Below are 22,107 nucleotides of genomic sequence, written 5' to 3'. Positions count from 1 at the left end.
CTCGAGTCCTAACTAGGTACAGCACCTCCTATATTTTTCATTCGAAATAGAAACAATTTATTGTCTGGAAGAGTCAAATCAAATATAGGATTAACTCTACATATTTGGATTATATCCTACTCCCACTACCAAAAAAAAAAGGAAAAAAGAAAGAAAAACTATCTTGATTCACGGAGTTCTCGAAATGATATACACGATTAACACGAACATAAATCTCAATCGCAAAACTTTGCTAATTTACATAAATTTAGGTAAATTATTGGGGAAATTAATAAGGGTATGATTTGGACAAGATTGGTAATGGTAGGTGTGGAAAAAAGAAGCACATGGCCAAACAAGTGTGTGTTGTGGTCTTGTGTGGAACCTTTCATTTCATGCCTCAAAACAAAAGATAATAATTGATGGTTCAAAATTACAACTATAGAATATTTGCCTTTCGTAGGCTTAATCATGAGCTAATGAAGTGGGAGACACCTTGAATGTTAATTAATTAACTTAATCAATTCTTAAACTTTAATTTGGGTCATGATAATTAATGAACCACATAAAAAAAACATCTAATCTAGTATATTAACTTTAATAAAGACTAATTAATTGCCATCATCCCTCCATATTAGATCTCTACCTACGGTCTTGGACATATAATTGATTTTAAATAAAAGGTCTGGTTAATTAAAGGTCGAAATGTTGTTTCCAAAAAAAAAAAAAAAGTAAATGCCCGATCTTATAGTTATTTGTGATTTCTACTCAATATTGAAAAAAATATTAATAATAAAGGTCAAACAAACTATACTACAATTTTAATATTTACATCTAGTCATGTTTTATGAAGATAAACGTGCAAGAAAATTATTCTCTTCAATTTCATGATTTTAATTCTAAATGACATGTTAGTCAAGATTTTGTCAATTTTCTTAATAGGATGATAATAGAGATAATGCTAGTATTGTCATTTTCAAAATTTGTAATTGTCTATTTTAAGGAACATTTATTATCAAAAGGGAAAAGAAAAAAATAATCAATTTCTCAAAATTTTGTTAGTACGATATGTTGGGTGGGATTTAAACTCGCGATCTTTTGGTCGAAAATAGGTGTTTTGACCCATTGAACTATATTCATATTGAATTCTAAAACCATATACTATAGTCTACCTATTAAACTAATTCTAAACCTACCTAACTACATTAAATTTAACATGGAAAAATATAATTATATTGGGAGTTGGTTGAGTAGCTACTATAGGGAAAATGAAAGCAACAAAGCTAGTAAATGATGAGCATGCAAATACAATCATTGATTCTTTGCAAAAAAGAAAAATACAATCATTGATTTCTAATTTGCTCTTACTCTTTGGATCCCAAGCAAGCTTATCTTCTCAAAAAATGTATTTTTTTTTTTAAGTTAAAATAAATAGGATGAAAAAAGAAATGTAAATGGAGTGGTGGGCCAGAGAGTGGGCCCATGGGCTTGGATGATTAGTCATGGTGGTAGTTGGTTGGTCAAATTCCATCAGTCAAAGAAACCACACACACACACACATATTTTTTTTTTCTTCTTTTTATAGAAAATATAAAAATATTTATTTAGTTTCTCTTAAAAAAAAAAAAGAAAAAAGAAAAGGAAAAGTTGTAGAGAATGGGAAAGTGTGCCTTGAAAAACATGGTTTGTGATGTTAAGAAACGAATCTTCGTATTCTCACTCACTGTTTCGGTCACGAATCCTCCAAACATCCTGTCGGATCTCCAATCCAATTCTTCATTCTCCTTCTTTACTTTTTCCACTTTTTCCCCCCTTTTTTTAATAAATCAAGTAATGGTTTAATTTAATATCTTCCGTTTCGATCCAACGGTATTATTTTTATGCGTACTAGTTCATCCAATCATGTTTCGTGTTTTATTTAGCTTGATATTAAGTATGTTGTTTGATTGTTTTTTGCGTGATTTCTTAAATGATTTTTAAATAGACTTTTAGTTATGTTTTGACGAGCTGATAGCATTATCATTGTTCAAGGTTAAGGCTAAAATTGAAAATTTTGAAATTATCCATTAAGTAGCTGATTTTAATCCTGCTGTTTAATTGATACGTGGCTGAAAGGTTAAGACATCCGTACTTTAGTGAATTCAAATCTCCATCCACATATGGAGTTGAATAAATAAACATTAAAATATAGGACAAATAGAATTCAATACCCATCATTTATTCTAAATTAATTGATTATAGAAAGGAGGTCTAAATAGAGGGTCGACGAGGACAGTGAAGGAAGGAGAAAAAACATCTCTCCTTTCCCGAGCTTTTACCATCTGTTTGACGTTAAGAAAGTTTGAAGAAATGATTTTAAATTTCATGATTTGAAATTCGAGAAATGATTTTAAATTCTTTATCTTGTATGGAGCGAGAATGATTTGAAACGAATTAAATTAAATTTATTTGTTTAGATATTCGTTGGAAATGAAAATAAAATAAATATTTTACTGTTGGCTTTTAATTTAAATTTATTAATTAAAATTTAAAATATGTCGAGGTTAAATAGGTAATTTACTTCGAAATTCTATGAAATTGTGAACAATACGAGCGTTTTGAGGAATTTTGAGGGATTGAGGTTCAGGTGAGTGGGAAACCGGAAAGAATCCAAGTTGGCAGTTGCGGTGTGGTGCGCCCGTCAAAAGGAATTATTCTAAAGTGGGCCCATATTGGGCCTTTTATGTGGGCCCCACCCTTCTCCTCCCTCTTCAAGCAAAGAATAATACTTTTCCAATCCCACTCTCCTTCTCCAATGGAGACACCCCATGAAAATCACACCTCTCTCCTTCCGTACTTTTTTTTAGTACCAAAGATTGAGAGATTCGAAATCATGTCTTCTTTGTCAAAGATATATGCCAATTATCGATGAACTACATTCTTGTTGGTCTCTCCTTTCATTGACACGTCGACGTTTACATATACCATGAGTCCACAAAATATAAAAAATATTATCGATATGGACAAAATATTAAATATTAATAAAGTTTGATTTATTTAGAAATAGTGAAATGCTTAACTATTGTGCATTTTAAATTTTAATAATTTTCTTAGAAATATTCATCGACATCGACATGCATACTTTCCTAAATTTGAGACATTGCTCAAATAATGTTTTTTATAATCTTCTGACCATAAAAAGTATATATTCATATATACATACACTGTAATGTAGATTGCTTTCTAAAAATTTGTTTGGAAATTATCAATGTATTTAGTTAAACTACGTTTATATTGATATTATAATATAATATACTAATTTTTAATCCTTTTTTTAAAGATCGAAAATTGAGAGATTCGAACTCATGTTCTCTTTATCAGAGATATATGTCAATTACCGATGAACTACATTTTTATTGGCCTCTCCTTTCGTTGACACATCGACACTTACATATATCATGAGTCCACAAAATATTTGATAAAATATAAAAAATATCACCGATATGGACAAAATATTAAGTATTAATAAATTTTGATTTATTTAAAAATAGTGAAATGCTTAACCATTGTGCATTTTAAATTTTTATAATTTTCTTAGAGATATTCATCCACAACCACATTTTCTTAAAATTGAGACATTGCTTCTATTTACATTTAACTACATACTTTTACCCCTTTCATTATTATGTTAAATGTACTAAATGGTCCCTAATCATCTTGATATTCTCAATTTAATCCAAAAGTTCTCGATTTTACCTTTAATGTAATGAAAATTCTTAATTAAGACATTTTGAAAAAAAAAAATGTCCTTAGAATTTGTTAATTGAAACCTGAAGTACTTTGGAGGAAAAAAAAAACTTAAAACTAAAGTGTTAGTGTTATTAAATTACTGTTTTATTACCAAATTTGGACATAATAGAAATGTTGATGAGTTGGTAAAATTTAATTTATAAGTAAGTTAAGTTTATGTTGATTTCGAATATATTAACTAGACAATTATTTAATTATAAATCAACTTTTTCCTTAAATAAATTTCAATATATATATTTTTTTTTCTTTTTCTTTTTTTTGAAAAAACGTAATTAAGAACCTTTAATTGCACCATCAATAAATTTCAAAATTTTAAAAGATTAAAAATCAAAATATAAATTACGTGAAATATAACGTACCATTTCATATTTTTACATTAATTTTAGTTTAGAATAATGGAGAATCAATTCTATGATTAAATATTAGTATATTATATTATAATATCAATATCAACATCAACCTAGTTTAACTAAATACATTGATAATTTCCAAACAAATGTTTAGAAAGCAATCTACATTACAGTGTATTTATATATGAATATATACTTTTTATGGTTAGAAGATTATAAAAAAATAATAATCTGTTAGAAAATTTATGCAGAAGATTCAAGTATTCAAGAAGGTACAATATGGATCGAACTCACATCTTAGTTGGAGATTTATACCAATCATTATCTACAAGTACTTATTAATTATTATTATTCCTACAAAATTTATACGAGAATGACTCGTGTCTCTCTCTTTTTTATTATAATTTTTTAATGGGAAAAGTTAGTGTATTTCTAAAAAGATAAATTATAGGAAAATAAAAAACCTTAATTGAGAAAAAAAAATTGTATAAAACTTTTAATTAAGAAAATGTTCGCTTCCGTTTGGAGAGTCTTTGTAAAAAAATTTGTTTTGTATGAAAACGGTCATATTTTACATGTGAGACACGAAAGTTATAACATAATTCGTAGTAATTATGGATTTAGTTTGAACATGGACAAAATTTAGTTAGGTTATAATCAAATCTAATTAAACTTGGCTAATTTTGGTTTAGTTTGAATGGTAGATTTGATTACATTGGACCAAATATGATAAAAGTGTTTGTCAATAATATCCACGGCCACAACACAATCAATTAGAACCCATTAAGTGAAATTATATATTTCAATTAGAAACAAACAAAACATTAATAAATAGTCTACAATTATAATTATTTTGAGGTTGTTTTTAACCTGTAAAAATCCCTTCCAAACTTAATATAACTTCTAAATAAAATCATTTTGGAAGAATTATTAATGTAAAGTATGTGTAATATAATTTCACGTGATTTTTAGGAATAAAAAAACCATATTTATTTTAAAACTTGTTTTAAAAAAACATTTTAAAGTAATAGATGGAAAAGAAGTGATATTTTTTTAATCGTAACCAAATTCATAACTAAAATATTTTTTAATATCATTCTACGAAAAAAAATGTTCAAATTAGAGGGTATGTCAAACACACTTTAAGCTAAATTAAATATGGTTTATTAAACATCTCTATATCCCTTTCAAATTATAGTAAGTCCCAACAAAATGTCATAAGGTAAGAATTAAATTGTTACATATTAAAATTAAGGAATTTAATTGAACGATCAAAGACGTTTTTTAAACTCCTTTTTAGTACACAACATTTTTTTATGATATATTTTTTAATTAGTTGAACTATATTCAGATTCGCCGATAACTGGAGCGACTACTGCGCACGCATAATTTCTATTAGTCCCTCCGTCAATATTACAATCCCATGTTTCTCCAATTTTGAATCTTCTTTTAGTGTAAAGTGTTATTCAAACTTACCAAACCAAAAAAAAAAAAATAAATAAAGGAAGACAACTATTTTGGCATTACGTTTTTTAGTGGTATATTTCAATTTTGGCTTTTTATGAGGTGATGAGTTGACGTGTGAAAAAACATTATATATGAGAGAGAGAAATTTAGTCGAATAACAAAGACAAAATTAAAATTGTTATACGGGGTAGAATTAAATCTCCGCTCTTGTATCTATGATGTGATGTTTTGGACAAAGAAATAAAATTGAGGATCAACTGTACAGACTAAAATGGTATTTTGACCTAATTTTCTGGGATTAGTACATAGAGATTGTGTATTTGGAATTTACGTTTTTGTCTAAAATAATTTCCAAATTAGATGGTACCCATAACAAAAATTATTAATATATCTATCTCATTATTAAAAATATATTAAATCCTTCCAATTGTGCTAATTCAACTTTGAAAATCCTAAAACTCCCAAAATTACGTGACCTCCTTCTTTTCCCTCGATTTTCTTTCATTGCTCCGACTATCGGGCTTCTTCTTCCTCTGAAGCACCCGATCATTTCTCCGACATCGTCGCTGTCTCCGTCGCTGTCATTCCGCTGGTTACCATTATACGGTAACATTGTCGCTGTCTCCCTTCGTCTCCGGCGGCTCCATTATATCGGCTTCCGTAGCATGAGCATTTCAGTCCGTCGATTCCCATTATACCGTAGTTTATGCTATATTTAGGTTTCAATTTTGGACAGAATCGAGGTTCATCTCTTGCTCTGTGGTTCTATTGTTTAAATTAGTTCGCATATATGAGTATATAGTTCTGGTTTCTCTAGTTCTATTTTTGTAGGATATATATTATATCTAGTTTTAATTTGACGGCGAAAGAAGCAATCCATAGAAAGGTTTGGCGCCGCTCACTAAATTCTGTGGTTAATGATATTTGTAAATTGGTGGTTCCTCTTTGGAGAAAAATCAACAGAATAGCTAATAGCATAAAACGGATCCCAGTAAAGTATAAAGGAAAAAATGATATGCTGTTTTGATCTTTCTTTGTCTCGAACCCCATATCCCTATAATAATGGTAGAGTAAGGGGTGGCCCCAAAGCGGACTTAACCGATGGTAGTTGGTCGAAGGTCCAGTAGGTAGTAGCCACTCCCTTCTCAGGGAACCGTACGTGAGACTTCCGCATCATACGGCTCCGTCCCAAGCTTCCGTCGTCGGCTTAAAACTAGAGATATAATATATATCCTATGGAAATAAAACCAGAGAATCAGAGAAATCATAACTATATACTCGTACATTATATCTCTGGTTCTATTGTTTTATGTATCATTTAACTAGAGATATAATATATATCCTAGAGAAATAGAACAATATCGAGAAATAGGAAGAAATAGAACAATACATAAAATTAGAGCTATAATATATATTATACGGAAAGAGAATCAGAGAAATCAGAACTATATACTCCGTATATTATATCTCTGGTTCTATTGTTTTATGTATCATTTATATCTCTAGTTTTATGGAGCAGAAATCGAAAGAAATGAGGATCATGAGATTTAGATATTTTTTAATTAATAATATTGATAAATCAAGAAAATCAATTTAGTGAACTAAGGGATTTGAATTGACAATTAAAATGGGACCACACTAATTAAAGGACTGTGATATTAATTTATGAAAATAACTATTTTATATTTCAAAAAAGCAAAAAACTATAATAAATGAAAATGCAATAAGTAGGAGTAAATTTGGAATTTAACTAAAATCTTACTTGCACACATCTAAAAGTGTAAAATTATAAAAATTTAGATAAGTTTCTAAGACGGTCATCCAAAGATATTATCGCTAATTTTTTTGAATTAAGATAAATTTGTAAATATATTAGGTAAATAAGTGAGATTGGTCAGAAGTGGAGTTTATGATAAATGGGCCTTTCAAACACACTCCATGGATTTTGAAATTTATTTGGGCCAAGTTTTTGAATAGTTTTGGGCCGAGTTCGTAGTGGCCCAAAATGCAGATTGCTGCTCCTTCATTTAGTGTTTCGATACGGGCTGAATTATTGGTCCACATATTAATAGTACGGAACCAAAATATATTGGGCTTGGGCAATTCCAAAAGTTACTAGTAGGACAAATAAACAATAACATTCTTTGTTTTCTTCCAATAGCATATCTTAATTTATTTATCATGATAAAAATATATTGACCTACAATGCATTTATATTTAACAATGTATAAATGCTAAAGCATGATTGACAATCTTCAAATTTAAGAGAGAATATTTTTTTCCCTAAATTCTACCCCTTCTTTTATCTTTCATTGTTGGGATTTTTTTTTTCTTCATCGTTACATCATCATAATTCATTAAAACTTATATTGTTCATTGAAAATATCTTCACTAATGGAAAGTTTGGTTCCTATACCGCTTTCGACTCAAATTTAATAGTGTACCTATTGGACGCCAATAAAAGAGAATTTTTACATGGGCTCATTATCTAATACACGAATAAAACAATTTAAAGGTGGTATGCAACCTAGAGAGATAGAGAGATGACCGTATCTCTTTGATGAATCGAGGTTGGGTTCATTTGATTCAAATAAGTTAGGGAGTTTTTTTTTATAGGAAAAAATTGCATTCAATATTGTACTCTTCCAAAATAAAAAATCATAAACACTGTAATTTTCTTAAAACTCTTGTTGTCTTTTATTTATTTATTTATTTTTATTATAAATATTTAATATTAGATGACCATTTAATTGTTGTCTAAACATTACATATGTTTAGTGTCAAAAGCTCCACTTGTCATATTGTCATCCATGCTCGGTGCCTTGATGCTCACACACCATATCGTAGATATTTTAGAAATTTCCTATAAAAACTTAATCATGATTGATGAAATAAGATGAGATAAAATTTGCGAAATTTATACCAACTTTTATATTACCGTTTTTTGTATTTTTATTTTTAATTTTATCCAATTTAATTTTCTACTTTGTTTTGCCCTCGATTTTACAACATTTTTAAAGTTATTGGTGTTATAATATCTCCACACGGGCTTAAAATACCTGGCACGGTAAAAGCTGCTAACAGATTTTCTTCTCTCCCGCGTGTCTCTCTCTCTCTCTCTCTCTGTGCAGATCGGCAATGGCGGCTTCTATACCACGATCTTCCACGACTCCTCTTCCATGGTATATTTGCAGTAGATCCTCGCCCTCCAATCGCAGGGCCTACTTAATCGTCAATACTCACTCTTGCTGGAAGCGGCTTTGCTTTTCTTCTCGATGTTTATCTGTTCTTCACGGAGTCGGTGGCAAGAATTCGCGGTTCGTTGAAACGCAGAGTGTCATGGAGGACTCTACTTTCGAAGTAGCAATCAAAGATCCAAGCACGCTACCGAGTACGTTTCTATAGTTGCTAGCCCTCGCCTTTTGATTTTTGAGGTCACTGTGGCGCGCAGGTTTTAATCGAATTTTCGATTTCTTTTGTTTCGTAGGGCCTTTATCGTCGACCGAGTTTTCTGTTTCCAGTGGATCTCGCCTTCGTGTTGCCTACCAGGTGGCTATGTCCGTAGCATCTCTGTTGAACTAATTTATGGAGTAGATATCAATGCATGTCTTTGCATTTGCATAATGGAATGTTGGTGCGCTTTTAGGGGGTTCCTGGTGCATACAGCGAGTCCGCCGCGGCGAAGGCGTACCCGAATTGCGAGGCTGTTCCCTGCGAACAATTTGATGCTGCTTTTGAAGTAAGGACCTCGAACTGTGAAAATTTTATTGGATGAGTGCATCTTGAGTTGCTTCAATTAGGGATTTTTGGAGGGAACTTAGGCGTCTGAAACATTACCATGGCTGTTCGATTCTCTTTGACTTTGAATTGGTCGCACGATTCACATCGTGTCCTGCACCTGACTTTGAATTGTGCTTGGATCATTTCTTAAATTATTTTATGTATCGTACATTCGCCGAAGCTTTCTTCTCACCCCCCAAAAGTTTCCAAGAATTTGAGGATAAATTAGAATATTCATCTCTCATTTAGTTAGTTTATCCATAACTTTCAGGATTTTTGAAATTACGAGTTGTGTTTAACTAGTGTCTTCATAAGAATGAATTAGACATTGATCTTTCCTTTATTTTTAATTGATACGAACTTTTAAGATTTTAGAAATTAGGAGTAATACCGAATTCTTGTTCACATAAGGTTGATCATGTAGAATAGTATTTCTTGGATACATGATTACTTGATGCGATTTAAAATGTAAAATAATGAAAGATACGTTTCTCCTTCTTTCTACCTCAGGCTGTTGAACGGTGGATCGTTGACAGAGCTGTCTTACCAATTGAGAACTCTTTAGGTGGAAGCATCCACAGAAACTATGATCTTCTGCTTCGCCATAGGTTGCATATAGTTGGCGAGGTAAAATTTGCAGTTCGCCATTGTTTACTAGCCAATCATGGTGTTAAAATCGAGGAACTGACGAGGGTTCTCAGTCACCCACAGGTAATCAGAGCAGTCTTATTATATACACAAATTTTAATCTACCCCTCCCCTCCTTCCGGCTCAGCATTGTTCTTGTTTCAGGCTCTTGCTCAGTGTGAGAACACATTAACAAGGCTAGGATTGGTCAGAGAAGCAGTGGACGATACTGCTGGTGCTGCAAAGGTACCTAGAGTTTGCTGTTCAATTGTCTTTCTGTTATATATGATTTCTTGTCATTTTTGGTCTGCAGTGATTGATAACTCATCATTCTTTGTCTTCAAGCTACCATAATGGCTTATTAGAGATTCTGAGCAGTCTAGTTAGATATTTTGTGGATGCTCATTTATCAGTCATAACTCATAAGAAGGCTTGATCTGATGATCTTATGTTAATATCATTCAAATTTTCAGCATTTTGAATACCTTAAAATTAGGTTGCTTGTTCAGAATCATTGTTGATGAGATTTTTTGTATTATGCAGCATGTTGCTTTTCACAAATTAAAAGATGCAGGAGCTGTAGCTAGCTCAATTGCCGCAGCAATATATGGCTTGAACATACTTGCTGAAGATATTCAGGTGTTCGTCTTAAGCATTTATTTATCATTCTCTAGCCCATACATGCTCTCCTAATGCTGCACCGATTACCCATTTTCTTTCTTATATTAGGATGACTCTGACAATGTAACTCGATTTCTAATGCTAGCAAGAGAGCCCATAATTCCAGGCACTGATAGGCCATTCAAGGTTAGCTTTTTTTAGGGGAAAGATATCTATGGTCCTTTACTTCTTCGTATTCATGGTGTTTAGAGTAAGCAAATTGTAATAGATAATATGTCCATTGCCTTTTCAGACAAGTATAGTTTTCTCATTAGAGGAGGGTCCGGGAATTCTTTTCAAGGCACTTGCAGTTTTTGCTCTTCGTCAAATCAACCTTACAAAGGTATTTATTTTTGCCTTCTGATTATTGGACTCTTTTCAAGGCACCTGCCGTACAGGCTGATAGCTAAGCCCCCTTTGTTTTCTCAACCAGATTGAAAGTCGACCCTTGCGGAACCAGCCCTTGCGAGCATCTGATGATAACAATAACGGATCTTCAAAGTATATCCATCAAAGCCTTTGCTATATATATTCTCTTTACTCGTTGCCAATACATTTGTATCTCCATAAGTGGGAACTTTCCAGTTAATTCAATGGTTTTAAAATTTTATTTGGACTCTGTCTTCCCCCCTTTCCCCTTTCCCTTTCCCTCTCCCGTTCTTTTCTTTTCTCTGTTGCAGATACTTCGACTATCTTTTCTATGTGGATTTTGAAGCGTCGATGGCTGATCAAAATGCCCAAAACGCCCTTAGGCATCTAAAGGTGCGTTCCATCACATCTACCAAACAATATTTAGGAAATAAATCTTCACAATGGCAGGTGAATAGGAAATGACAAATTGGCTTTGACAGGAGTTCGCTACATTCTTGAGAGTGCTAGGAAGCTATCCAGTGGACACTAGTATGGCATGAAAAGTTACACCATCCAATAGACTCGGTATTTACCATTTCTTGGTCTACTTTTCTAAATCAGAGTTTCTTAGCATCTTTAATATTTTATGGATTGTGCTTGTATCGTAAAACTAGTCTTAGATTTGAAATATGAGTAAAATATTCTGAGAAATGTTGTGCCAATAATTCTATATTACATAGCTACTTTTTTCCTGACTTTTCTGAGCTGAATATTTTAGGGTAATATGGCATTAATCTAGCATAGCCATCGTCCTCAGTTCTCAACTTCCAAGAGGGATCATTAGTTGGCTTTCGAGGTAAGCCTGTGGCTCGTGGAAGCGTCTCTCTACATATAAAGAATCTGGTGGATTTCCCATGAAAACTAGTAGATATTACTTAGTTCACACACAGGTTTAGTATCTTTGAGCTAATTAAAATTATTCATTTACTCTACTATTTTGTCTCGAGTGTGTGGGTATCTGAGAGCTTAAATCAATTTTGTATTCAATTTTGGTTCGCAAATTTTTGGTTAATGTGTCGAACTCTAACATGTTCTTGCTAATTTATTTGTTCATTACTTCATTTTCTATTGAACCATGTCAGTTCTGAGTTTTGGTAGAGTGAGATGGGTTTAGATCTCACGCTCAAGGATGGTGTGGTTCTTTTGGTTTCCCTGGGGGATCAGCGACTGTGATTAGGAAGCTAATACTGTATGGATCAGATTGCATAGGGAGATTTGTTAGGAGTACTAACCATGACATACTTGTACTTATTTGACAAATTTGTTAGATTTGTATAGTTATAGTTTGTTTATAGATAGTGTGAGTGATGGAAGGAGATTTTGAGGAATCTTATGAGTACTAGGCCTTAGGAAGCTTACCTCACGTACCATGAGGTCCATGAGGTCTGGTGCTGGTGCTGGTCATAGTGTTTGCTCAGTCCAAGCTATGAGTTTCAGTTATAGGGATCAACTTAGCATAAGCCACATGATATCTATTCGAGGAAATAAAAAAAAATGAATTTCCCCTTGTTCCTTTTAAACATGTTAGGATTTCAACCTAGGTTGTTGAGAACCAATAACCATCATAATCATAAGGTCAATAGAAAAAGTAAAGTAATTAGAGAGAGGGGTGGAGTTCAAACTATGGTGTGGAAACAGGCAGCATTATCGTGGTAATTTGAAGATATCTTTTATCGTTCACTTCTAATATGACACATTACCTCTCAGTTATATGATCAATGAGATTAGTCATCTCTCGAGTAGAGCGCTTTTTCTTATGGGGAGGCATAGTTGTCTCCTTGATTGAACCTTCTTTCTCTAATAAGGCAGAGATCTTTCATGAATACGGTAGAACAAAAGAGAAAGAGTCCATGGTGCACATGGCTCACTCATACACATGAATGTTACAAAGAAAAAGAAAAAAAATAGACCTAGTTTGTTGATGCAGATCAATTGTTTCCAATGTCAAAACCACCCATTTGGACGTGCACTTTGCAGCTTTGTTTATGTTTTTGGTTTAAGAAAGAAACAAAAAACTAAAGAATAGATGAATTTGTTATAATTATTTAAGTATATAAAAGTATCATGTTTCGTTATATAATAATTCAATGGTAAAATTTCAAGGCATCGGTAACTTTTTTATAAATTATGTTTGCAATATTCTATAAATTTTTAAACTAAAAAAAAACATTTTAAAGTATTCTAAAACGAAATATTTAATTGGTATTTTAAAAAAATCATTTTAAAAGTATTTCAGAAACTAGAACGAAATATTTAATTAGTATTTTTCTCAATCTAAAAACATTCCCTTGTAAATGTTAGGATAAATATATGTTTTTATTCTTTCAATGTTCCTCTAATGTTTAAAAAGTTTTAATTTAATCTTTAATGAGAAAATTGACAAAAAAATTAGAAAATAAAAAGGTCATTAAGAGAGGAAAAAAAAGGAAAGAAACCTCTACATGTAATTTTATTTTAGTTTTTTTAGAAAGGAAACCTCTACAAATTACTTTGAAGAGGATATACATATATTATATATATTTTCTTTAGAAAGGAAAAGTTAAACCACCAAACTAGGTTCAGGTTGAACTAAATTTTCTTCCATTGAATCATCAATCGCTTTGAGAGAGTCAAACTCTAGATAAAGCAATCGACAATTTTCTGTCTTGAATTGCGTTCAAACTCTAGATAAAGCCATCGACAATTTTCCATCTTGAATTGCGTTCTTCTCTCATATGATATTCGCTAGTCGATAATGTCATATAAGTTTACTATTAGATATTTGAGTAACTCAATTGTAAAATGTTAAAAAATTAGTGACTAAATTAAAAAATGTATATACACCAAACATCAAGTACTAATAGCCAAAATGCTATATCGACTTCCTCCCGTTCATCTGCCAGAGCGATCGAGACCAAGTCAGATCATTTCGACCAAATTCAAAGTCTCCATGAACAACACAAAAATGGCCATAAAAAGTAATATAAAATCGTAAGTAAAGTTAACAACAATATTATCTTGAAGCGGGTTGGTATTCCTTCACAGCCATTAAACTTCTTATTAGCTCCAGGATTTCGCTACGCATATTAGCAACAGAACATGGGGTAACCTCCTCCACCACTGCACAAAACCAACCACCATCTCCATCGACCTCTTTCCTCTGCGCATACCAGCTACATATGCTTCTTGCTATGGCTGTAACATATAAACCACAATCATAACCGTTTACTTGCTGAGGCGACTCCATGCATTCCACATATCCGGGCTCAGACGTCAAATTCGAGTCGTTGCTGGTGAATCTAGCCACAGCTTTGTAGAGTCTCTTGGCGTGATGTTTATTCATCCCTCTGTTGCTGTCATGATGAATGAATGTGTTTGATTCTCTGTAAAAAGCAAGAAGACTCCAGTGGTTCCCACCTTCGGCCTTGCTAACATCGTCGTTGTCATTGACGGGGAAGATCACAAGCTTCTTGTTAAACAGATCGAGAGGTCGTAGGAAATCGTCGAGACTATTGGAGTCGGGGCAGTTCATTGTCCAGAAAGCAATTGAAGGTGGAGCTAGAAGGATGTCTTTAGAAGGATGGTATGAGGATAGATAGCTAAAATAGAACTCAATGATGCGATCATTCAGATAATATGGACCGCTAAGGATGTCCAAGTCTGATTTTCTGAGTACAACATCGTTGTAGCTTAAGATCTTCTTATCTCCTTCGGACTTCCTCATTCAGATCAGGTAAGAAATCCTGGTGAATGATGGGAAAAGAATGTTAATGCCAAATTTATACCACCTTCCTCATAAAAAGCTAGTATTTCCTAACAATAAGTAATAATTGTTTATAAAATAAAATAAATATCCACCAACAAAATTCCTTAGTTACATAAAATGAATAAAATAAATATCCACCGACAAAATTCCTTAGTCACATAAAATGCTATTTATGTTCAACTTGACAAGATGAGCATAGTCCAACAATTAAGATATTTTACCCATTCTCTAAAAGTCGGAAGTTCAATTTCCTATTTCACTTTTGTTGTTCTCAATAAAAATAATATATATAATATATATTCGACTTCCTTGAGCTAATTGTGATTTGTTTGTATTCAATATCTGATAAGTGCTAACAAGGACAGGAGTGGAGCTATGGACATTGATGAGTGGTCTCATTTATGCTATGCCCTGCATCATCTTTCGTCTGTGGGCAAAGTTTTACATTCCAACATTAAATTTAGGGAGCGAAACAACCTTAAGATTTGAACTCGTGTCGCCCCTTGTGCTAACATCTTTCAAGAAAGCCAAGAGTCTGCTGGAACCGCATTTAATTGCTGGAAAATGGCCATAAACTTATAAAATTGAACTCTAAAAAACTGACATTAACCCTAGCACTCCTTTCAAAATTAACCTCCCAGTAATTGAATTTATGTTCACCGGAGGGAATATGGTTCATGCCTAAGGGGTGATGGGAAAAATCAAGGCACCCGTTTTTCCATTGCCCATCCAGTACAATTTGATGGGATGCCCTCTGACTACATTCAACTCTTTTGGGCACCTCTTTCCAAAATTCACAAGAGAAATCTTTACTCAAAGTCAAGATAGTTTCTAATATTCTACTGCAAGGACTAAAGCCTTACTAAAGCCTCTACTTATATAAGAATTATCAACTAAGAAACTAAAACATTTACACCAAAAAACAGTTTAACGAACAAACTAACCATTATAGTTTTTTTTTCCCTTGATAAAAGGGAGTTGGAATTTTGCTCCCCTGTACCGAGGGACACCTATGCCCACCCCGAAGCACAAAGTAAAGGCAAATATTGTACAAAAACTAGGCAGGAGGAAGGATAAGGTGTTGTGGATTAATGCAAAAGCAACACCTTCAAGACTTCAGAAAGGAACCACAAATTGTTCAACGGTAAATCAAGATAATGGGAAGAAGTTTTGACTTAGCCAAGTTCCTCTGCTCATTTTGGAATTCTTTCTCTACCTCAACTGTAAACCTAAAGGCACTGGATAATTGATGAAAAACTTTTCAAGCAAAGACTAATGCTAGTTCTTCAAACACTGCCTGCAATTGATCAGGGAGCTTCTGACTACTCCATTTCTCTTTCTCATTAGAACCAGCCAAATTCTTTCTCCCCACTTGTCGTAGTAATAATTACTTCCCTTGAGCGTCGTAGTTGGAAAAACCTCACCCATGTTTGAATTGTAACAATATAAAAAGTTTCCCAAAAATATAACTGCTACCTTTTGAACCGGATGAAAAGTGTATCAAGTTATGGATCGTTAATCGGGGATTTTTTGGACTCTTTCCTCCATAATTTTCTAAAAACACGCCACAGTTTTCTCACCAGAATTAGTTCTTCATCATCTTCTTCTTCTTTTTTAATTTTCAAATAATAATTATACTCGAGCAACCACCAAGCCCAAACAATCGAGTACAAAATAGCATCTATGCTGGATTAGGGCTCTTGGCCATACTCAATTGCGGTGACAATATCTGCCTATACTGCTTGATTTTACCAGCATCAAACAATTCTCCGAGCTTCCTCAACAATCAAGAGAATAAAGATGCCACTGGAAATGATCTAAACATCATCGCCGCATAAATAATATAAATTTTATGTTCTTTTCGAGAAAGAAAATGTATAATAATTTGATTGGAGAGGAGGAAAAGTAATCTGGTAGAGGTAAATAAGAAACGGAACTTACTGAGCAAAAACTCCTGAAATTTCAGAATCAGATACCGATCTGGCTAATTTGTTCTTGTTCCAGTGAAGAACTTCCAACGCGAACTGCAGTGGAGAGGAACCTTCAGTAAAGTTGGGTTAGAAATTTCATTTTCGTGGAAGCTTCTCTATTAGAACGAAAGCGCGCTGTGTAATTATTACTTATCCCATTGGAAGAATACAATGTTCAAAACAATTTTGAATGATAATTAGATTTTACGGAAAATTGCTAATACCATCAGCTTCGAATAAAATAAATTATATTATTACAACATAACTCAAATCAAATCCTCACATTGTAAGTTCGAACTTCCACCTGTACTAAAAAAAATATTTTAATTTTTTTTATTTTTAATAAAAAATATATATATATTATTATCTTGCGCGCCCAGAGAAGGAATAAAAACAAATTAAAGAATAAAAACAAATTAAAGGAAAACTATGTAAAAAACTTGTATTTGTAAAATATTACTATTTTTTATTTTATATATATATAAAAGTTTCTGACGTGCAAAGATGACAAGTGTAGGGATTCAAATTATCAATCTCATAATTGGATGGACTAAATTATGCTCAATAAATTGTCCTAAATTTTAAAGGTTTGAATATACTCTAGTTGTCATTGGACACATCATGAGTTCGAATTCCAATAAAAAAAATTGATCCATTAACCCAATTACCAAGGTTGACTTAATTGTCGTAATTAATAAATCAAATCTCGATAAACAATGAGATTTGTATATACTATAGTTGTTTAGATCTTATTTTAGTTGTTCAACTTTTATTATATGTTGAGTAATTTTTTAAATGTATACTATAGTTTTTAAATTTGTTATAATTATTATTTTGATATATACAATTATAAAATATTTATTTCAATTCTTTTATAGGACATTTATTTTTCTTAATTAAAAAAATATAATTATTTTTGTTTTTACTATTATTATTACCCTTAATTAATGTGCGTCGAATACATGTTTTTTTAGAGAAAATAGAACAACATAAGAAGAAATGATTAAGGAATTCGACCTCAAAGAGGTAGGCCCGCCCTAACTTGTCTTCCCAGTTCCCAAGAAACTGTCTCCGACACTTCTTCTAGTCATATGTCATCTATATTGTCTTTCATTATCAACATCGCTATAATCTTGCTAAAACGAACATAGCTCAGCGATAATTGGCATATACTGAGTCCGATCTCCCGCCCCCACATGTTGTACTTGAAAAAAAAACATCGTTACAATGTAAATGTCAAAGTTATACATCTTTCATAAACCACTTGTTTGTTTGTTAAAAGTAAAATGAGGAGAGAACAAAAGTGATTCTTTTTTAAAATCTGATAGACATATTTGGAACATTCAACAACTAAAATAAATTAATACTAACAAATTTTGTAATTGAGGTAGGCATTCGAAAAGTTTAAAAGGCAGGATTATAATTTTGGGAAATAGATCAAAATTCAAACTAAAATTGATATGATGGGTCAATTCTCACCATAAATTTTTAATTCCACACCTTAAATTTTGATAAGTATTGTAATATTTACCCATTTATAAAAATGATGTAATTTTTACTTGATGGTAAATTTTTGTTTTAAGAATTGTTAAAAAAAAATCATATGCGTTAAATAAATTATAAAACATATATATGGTACGGAATTGATCGGATTAAAAAAAAACGATAATAGAGATTTGTTATTTTTCTAACTTTCGAGTTTTTGATAAAGCGACTTTTGTGTATACTGATTAACTTAATTTTGTGACGAGCTTAATTTTATTTAAAGTATTGAAGTTTTGAATTATTATTATTATTAATATTTTTTTGTTATGATTCTTGGGTGAGTTGGCATAAATTTAAGATAGGATAAATTTGGCAATATTTATCTATGTATATGATTAAATTTAATAAAATTAAAAGTTTATGATAAAAATTGATATTATTGGATAAATTTTGAGGTATAAATAAATTGATTTTTTCCATATATTTGTTAGGACTTTGACTATGACTTAAAACGAAACGGAGTAGCGAAAAGTGAAGTGAATAATTAATAAAGGTTTGTCGCTGCGTGGCATTCTTTAATAACTAAAGTTAAGTGCTAGCTGACGAACGTGAAAAGTCTTTTTCTTTCTTTTTTTCCTTAATTTTTTTTTTTCACGTTTCTTAAATTCCAGTTTACTGTAAAAAAGAGAAATAAATAACCAAAGAAACCATGAAATTATTAATTCTATTATAAGCCAGGCTAACCAGCCACGTAAATTCAACTTGTATTTTTTTTTTTCATACAACTTGTATTATGGTATAGAAAACAATATTTTTTAAGCATGTGCTTGACAATATCTACGTTAACTGAATTTTTAAAAAAAATTAATGACCTCAATTAATCAATAATTTTTTTTAATACAATATCCCGGGAAAGTATGGATACGAAGTCAATACTTTTTAATCGAAAATAGTGTCTTTGAGTTAAGTTTAAGTTAGCCGTTAATTCTTAACGGATCAATTTATGCTTAAATGTATAGTTTAACTAATAATCATCTTAATTTATCTATTCAATATAATATAATAATAACATTTTGTTTATTTATTTTCTTAAATGTGACTGTAGCTTGTTTTTTTAACAGTAAGAAGATTGAAGGGACACCAAAGTGAACATATAGCTCAAATATAATTAACATATATCTTCAATCGATAGGTTGTGCGTTCAATTCCCCTTAACGAAATGTTGATAAATATCTTTTATTATTCTTCTGTTATTGAAATATTATAAAAATAAATATTTTTAGCACGTAAAGTGTATAAATCATATAAATTAATATTAAATAGTCAATTACCATCCCAGTGATCAACATTTTATTAAAGATGTCAAAGCGACCATAACTCAGCAGTGATTGGCATAATCTCCTACCAAGAGGTTAGAGTTCGATCCCCACCACTACACGTTGTACTAAAAGAAAAACATTTTAGTAGCGATTATGTTATAGGGATAACGTGTGAATATTTTGAAATTTAAATACCACATATAAACTAAACCCCAATTTTTGTAACCTTTTGAAACATAGGAACTAAATAGAATTTAAACTCAAAATTTAAAGATAAAGTGTGACATTTTCAAACCTATCAACCAAATGAAAAACAAATTTAAAATTCGGGGACATAGCATCCTAGAAAAGAAAAAAAAAGATAAATTACTGCCATGAATATATCAATTGTCTTCTTAATATTGAGTTTTTTTTTTTTTTTCTTAAGAGAATGGACATATTGGATATAGAAAAATATACATATATTAATATCTATTCTAAACGAAATTATTAATATCTTAACCCACTAAACTGTATTACTTGAAAACGTCATCATGGTTGTACTAACATTTAATGGCTATTTAATTAAAGAGTGGTGTTTTTTAAGTTCTGGGATTTATCCTCTTAAAAAAGCAATATATATACACACACAATAATAATAATAATAAATTTAAGCATCATGCCTATAGGACATATACATCCTATGAAAAGTCATTTTATTTCCCTTTTTAAAAAAGTCACTTTTATTATTCAATGAACCCTACAGTATATAATTATTTATGTTTGTGTAAAAGAAAATCAATATAGTTTATTATACTTAAAAGAAAAAAAGAAATCCATTTTTTAGTAAAGGGGAATCCAACCCATTGAACATTTTGAGATTATAATAAATGTCTTATTCATTTTCGTTGAAACAAGAAAGCACGAGCCACGTGGGACGAGCTCCATGGCCATGAGGGGTGTCGAGCTCCAAGACTGGTGTGCATGTATACAAGACTAAGGAGGTCATCTCGAGCACATTGTGAGCGGACCTTGGCGTCACCCAAAGTACGACCTATAGTAAGAAGCATATCACTAGCCCCCGAAATAGATGAGTAGACAGATGATATGGGTAACTACCATATACCCTTTATAAATACACCTTCACTTTGATACCATGTTACAATCTTCCAAAATAAGGAAGTGCTCTTCTCTACATTTAATAATAATGTAAGCTTACATATATATACAGATTACAATATCCAACTGCTAACCAAATAACTGTACTAATAACAACTTAGTAACATATTTAATATCTATCATTAACACGTTCCACTCAATCGGGTATAAAAAATATGTATGAAGCTAATATGTCTAGCTCGTACCAAATACTAATTTGAGCGTATGAGTGCTTTACTTATTTTTGTAAGTCTTCCCACCCAGCTCAGCTCGCCATATAAATTTCTCCTCTTGAGCTCGCTTACCAATCGGTTGCTAGAATCCAACCCATGTCACTCCGACGTTTTCATCAATGATTCTAATTGTACTCGAAAGACTCATATTTGTTCACACATTTTTTTAATGTAGCATTCTAATGGAGAAAAGAACATGGAATTATCAAAATACAAACGCTGATTCCAAATTAAACAAAATTGCAATTTTCTTTTTGTGCGATTCTTCCCATTGGGACATATTTAATACCAACAGAATGAAAATTGTGTTCACTTTATTACTTAGCTCTGAACAATATATTTTAAATTTACTAGTTTCGTCGTCCCATTTATTGTAGGTTAAAGATTTGTTATATAGTATTTTCTCCTTTTTGAATAGTTTTTACAAAAATAATAAATATAGATATAATAAAAGGTGTATCATTTGTTAAGAGAAAAAACATTTGACAAAATTAGACTAGATTTATCTATTGAATAACTAGAACGAATGTGTCCAAAAAAAGAAGAAGAAGAAAACTAGAATGAATTCTTATATATAAAAAACGAAAAGAACTTTTTTTTTATAGTTTTATTTAATTAGTTTTTACTTTGGTTTATTTTTGTTATTGTACTTCAAAACATATATTTTATTTTTATATATATATATATTTTTTTCACCTTAGTCCTCATAAACGTTTGCTTTTCATTATACTTTAAAAAAAAGTGGTCATTTTTTATACCTTCGTTTTCATTTTATATCACTTATTTCAATAACAATTTTAACCTGATATTTCACTCAAAAAAATTATTAAAATTAATCATAAATTATTAAAACATTTCAATTATATATAAAATTTATAACTATAAATCAAAATCGTCATCTATTACAATCAAAATAGACGTTTTAAAAATAAGTACAAACAAATATAAGAATCAAAATAAAATATATGAGAAAAAATAATATTTAAATATTTTAGTTATGGATCCTATAAGCCAGAGTTTTAGACGTATTAATGAAGCAATTGTACATGGCATGGCATGGCATGGCATGTGGTAACAAAATGAAAGGACTTCTTGGGCTTGCGACCATATTCGTTTACAAGTTTGATTAGACGTTAGAAAAAAGCGTTTATTTCA

At 31.2% G+C, this 22,107-nt stretch overlaps 2 protein-coding genes across 3 annotated transcripts; one reads left to right on the top strand and one right to left on the bottom strand.

Annotated features, from left to right (window-relative positions):
* The first annotated feature begins 8,540 nt into the window (after nucleotides 1-8,540).
* On the top strand, nucleotides 8,541-12,124 carry ADT2 (arogenate dehydratase 2). Of its 2 annotated transcripts, XM_022290567.2 has the most exons (12): nucleotides 8,556-8,976; nucleotides 9,073-9,134; nucleotides 9,232-9,324; nucleotides 9,876-10,076; nucleotides 10,158-10,238; nucleotides 10,536-10,631; nucleotides 10,722-10,799; nucleotides 10,906-10,995; nucleotides 11,086-11,153; nucleotides 11,333-11,414; nucleotides 11,504-11,588; nucleotides 11,782-12,124. In XM_022290567.2, the coding sequence occupies exons 1-11, from the start codon at nucleotides 8,724-8,726 to the stop codon at nucleotides 11,561-11,563; spliced, it is 1,164 nt and encodes a 387-aa protein (XP_022146259.1). In that variant the 5' UTR covers nucleotides 8,556-8,723; the 3' UTR covers nucleotides 11,564-11,588; nucleotides 11,782-12,124. The 2 variants fall into 2 exon arrangements, with proteins under 2 accessions (XP_087977321.1, XP_022146259.1); XM_088121195.1 differs by having other exon boundaries at nucleotides 8,541-8,976; nucleotides 9,876-10,238.
* Nucleotides 12,125-13,847: 1,723 nt separating this feature from the next.
* On the bottom strand, nucleotides 13,848-16,933 carry LOC111015386 (Cysteine proteinases superfamily protein). The gene is made up of 2 exons (XM_022290398.2): nucleotides 16,750-16,933; nucleotides 13,848-14,785 (listed from the first exon to the last, which is right to left on the bottom strand). The coding sequence occupies exon 2, from the start codon at nucleotides 14,764-14,766 to the stop codon at nucleotides 14,056-14,058; it is 711 nt and encodes a 236-aa protein (XP_022146090.1). The 5' UTR covers nucleotides 14,767-14,785; nucleotides 16,750-16,933; the 3' UTR covers nucleotides 13,848-14,055.
* Nucleotides 16,934-22,107: the final 5,174 nt, after the last annotated feature.

The sequence above is a fragment of the Momordica charantia genome, assembly GCF_013281855.1.
Source record: "Momordica charantia cultivar OHB3-1 chromosome 2 unlocalized genomic scaffold, Mcharantia_2.0 BLBB01000002.1, whole genome shotgun sequence".
Lineage (NCBI taxonomy): Eukaryota > Viridiplantae > Streptophyta > Magnoliopsida > Cucurbitales > Cucurbitaceae > Momordica > Momordica charantia.
Note: the sequence above shows the minus strand (reverse complement) of the source record. Positions and strands in the feature narration are given on the sequence as shown.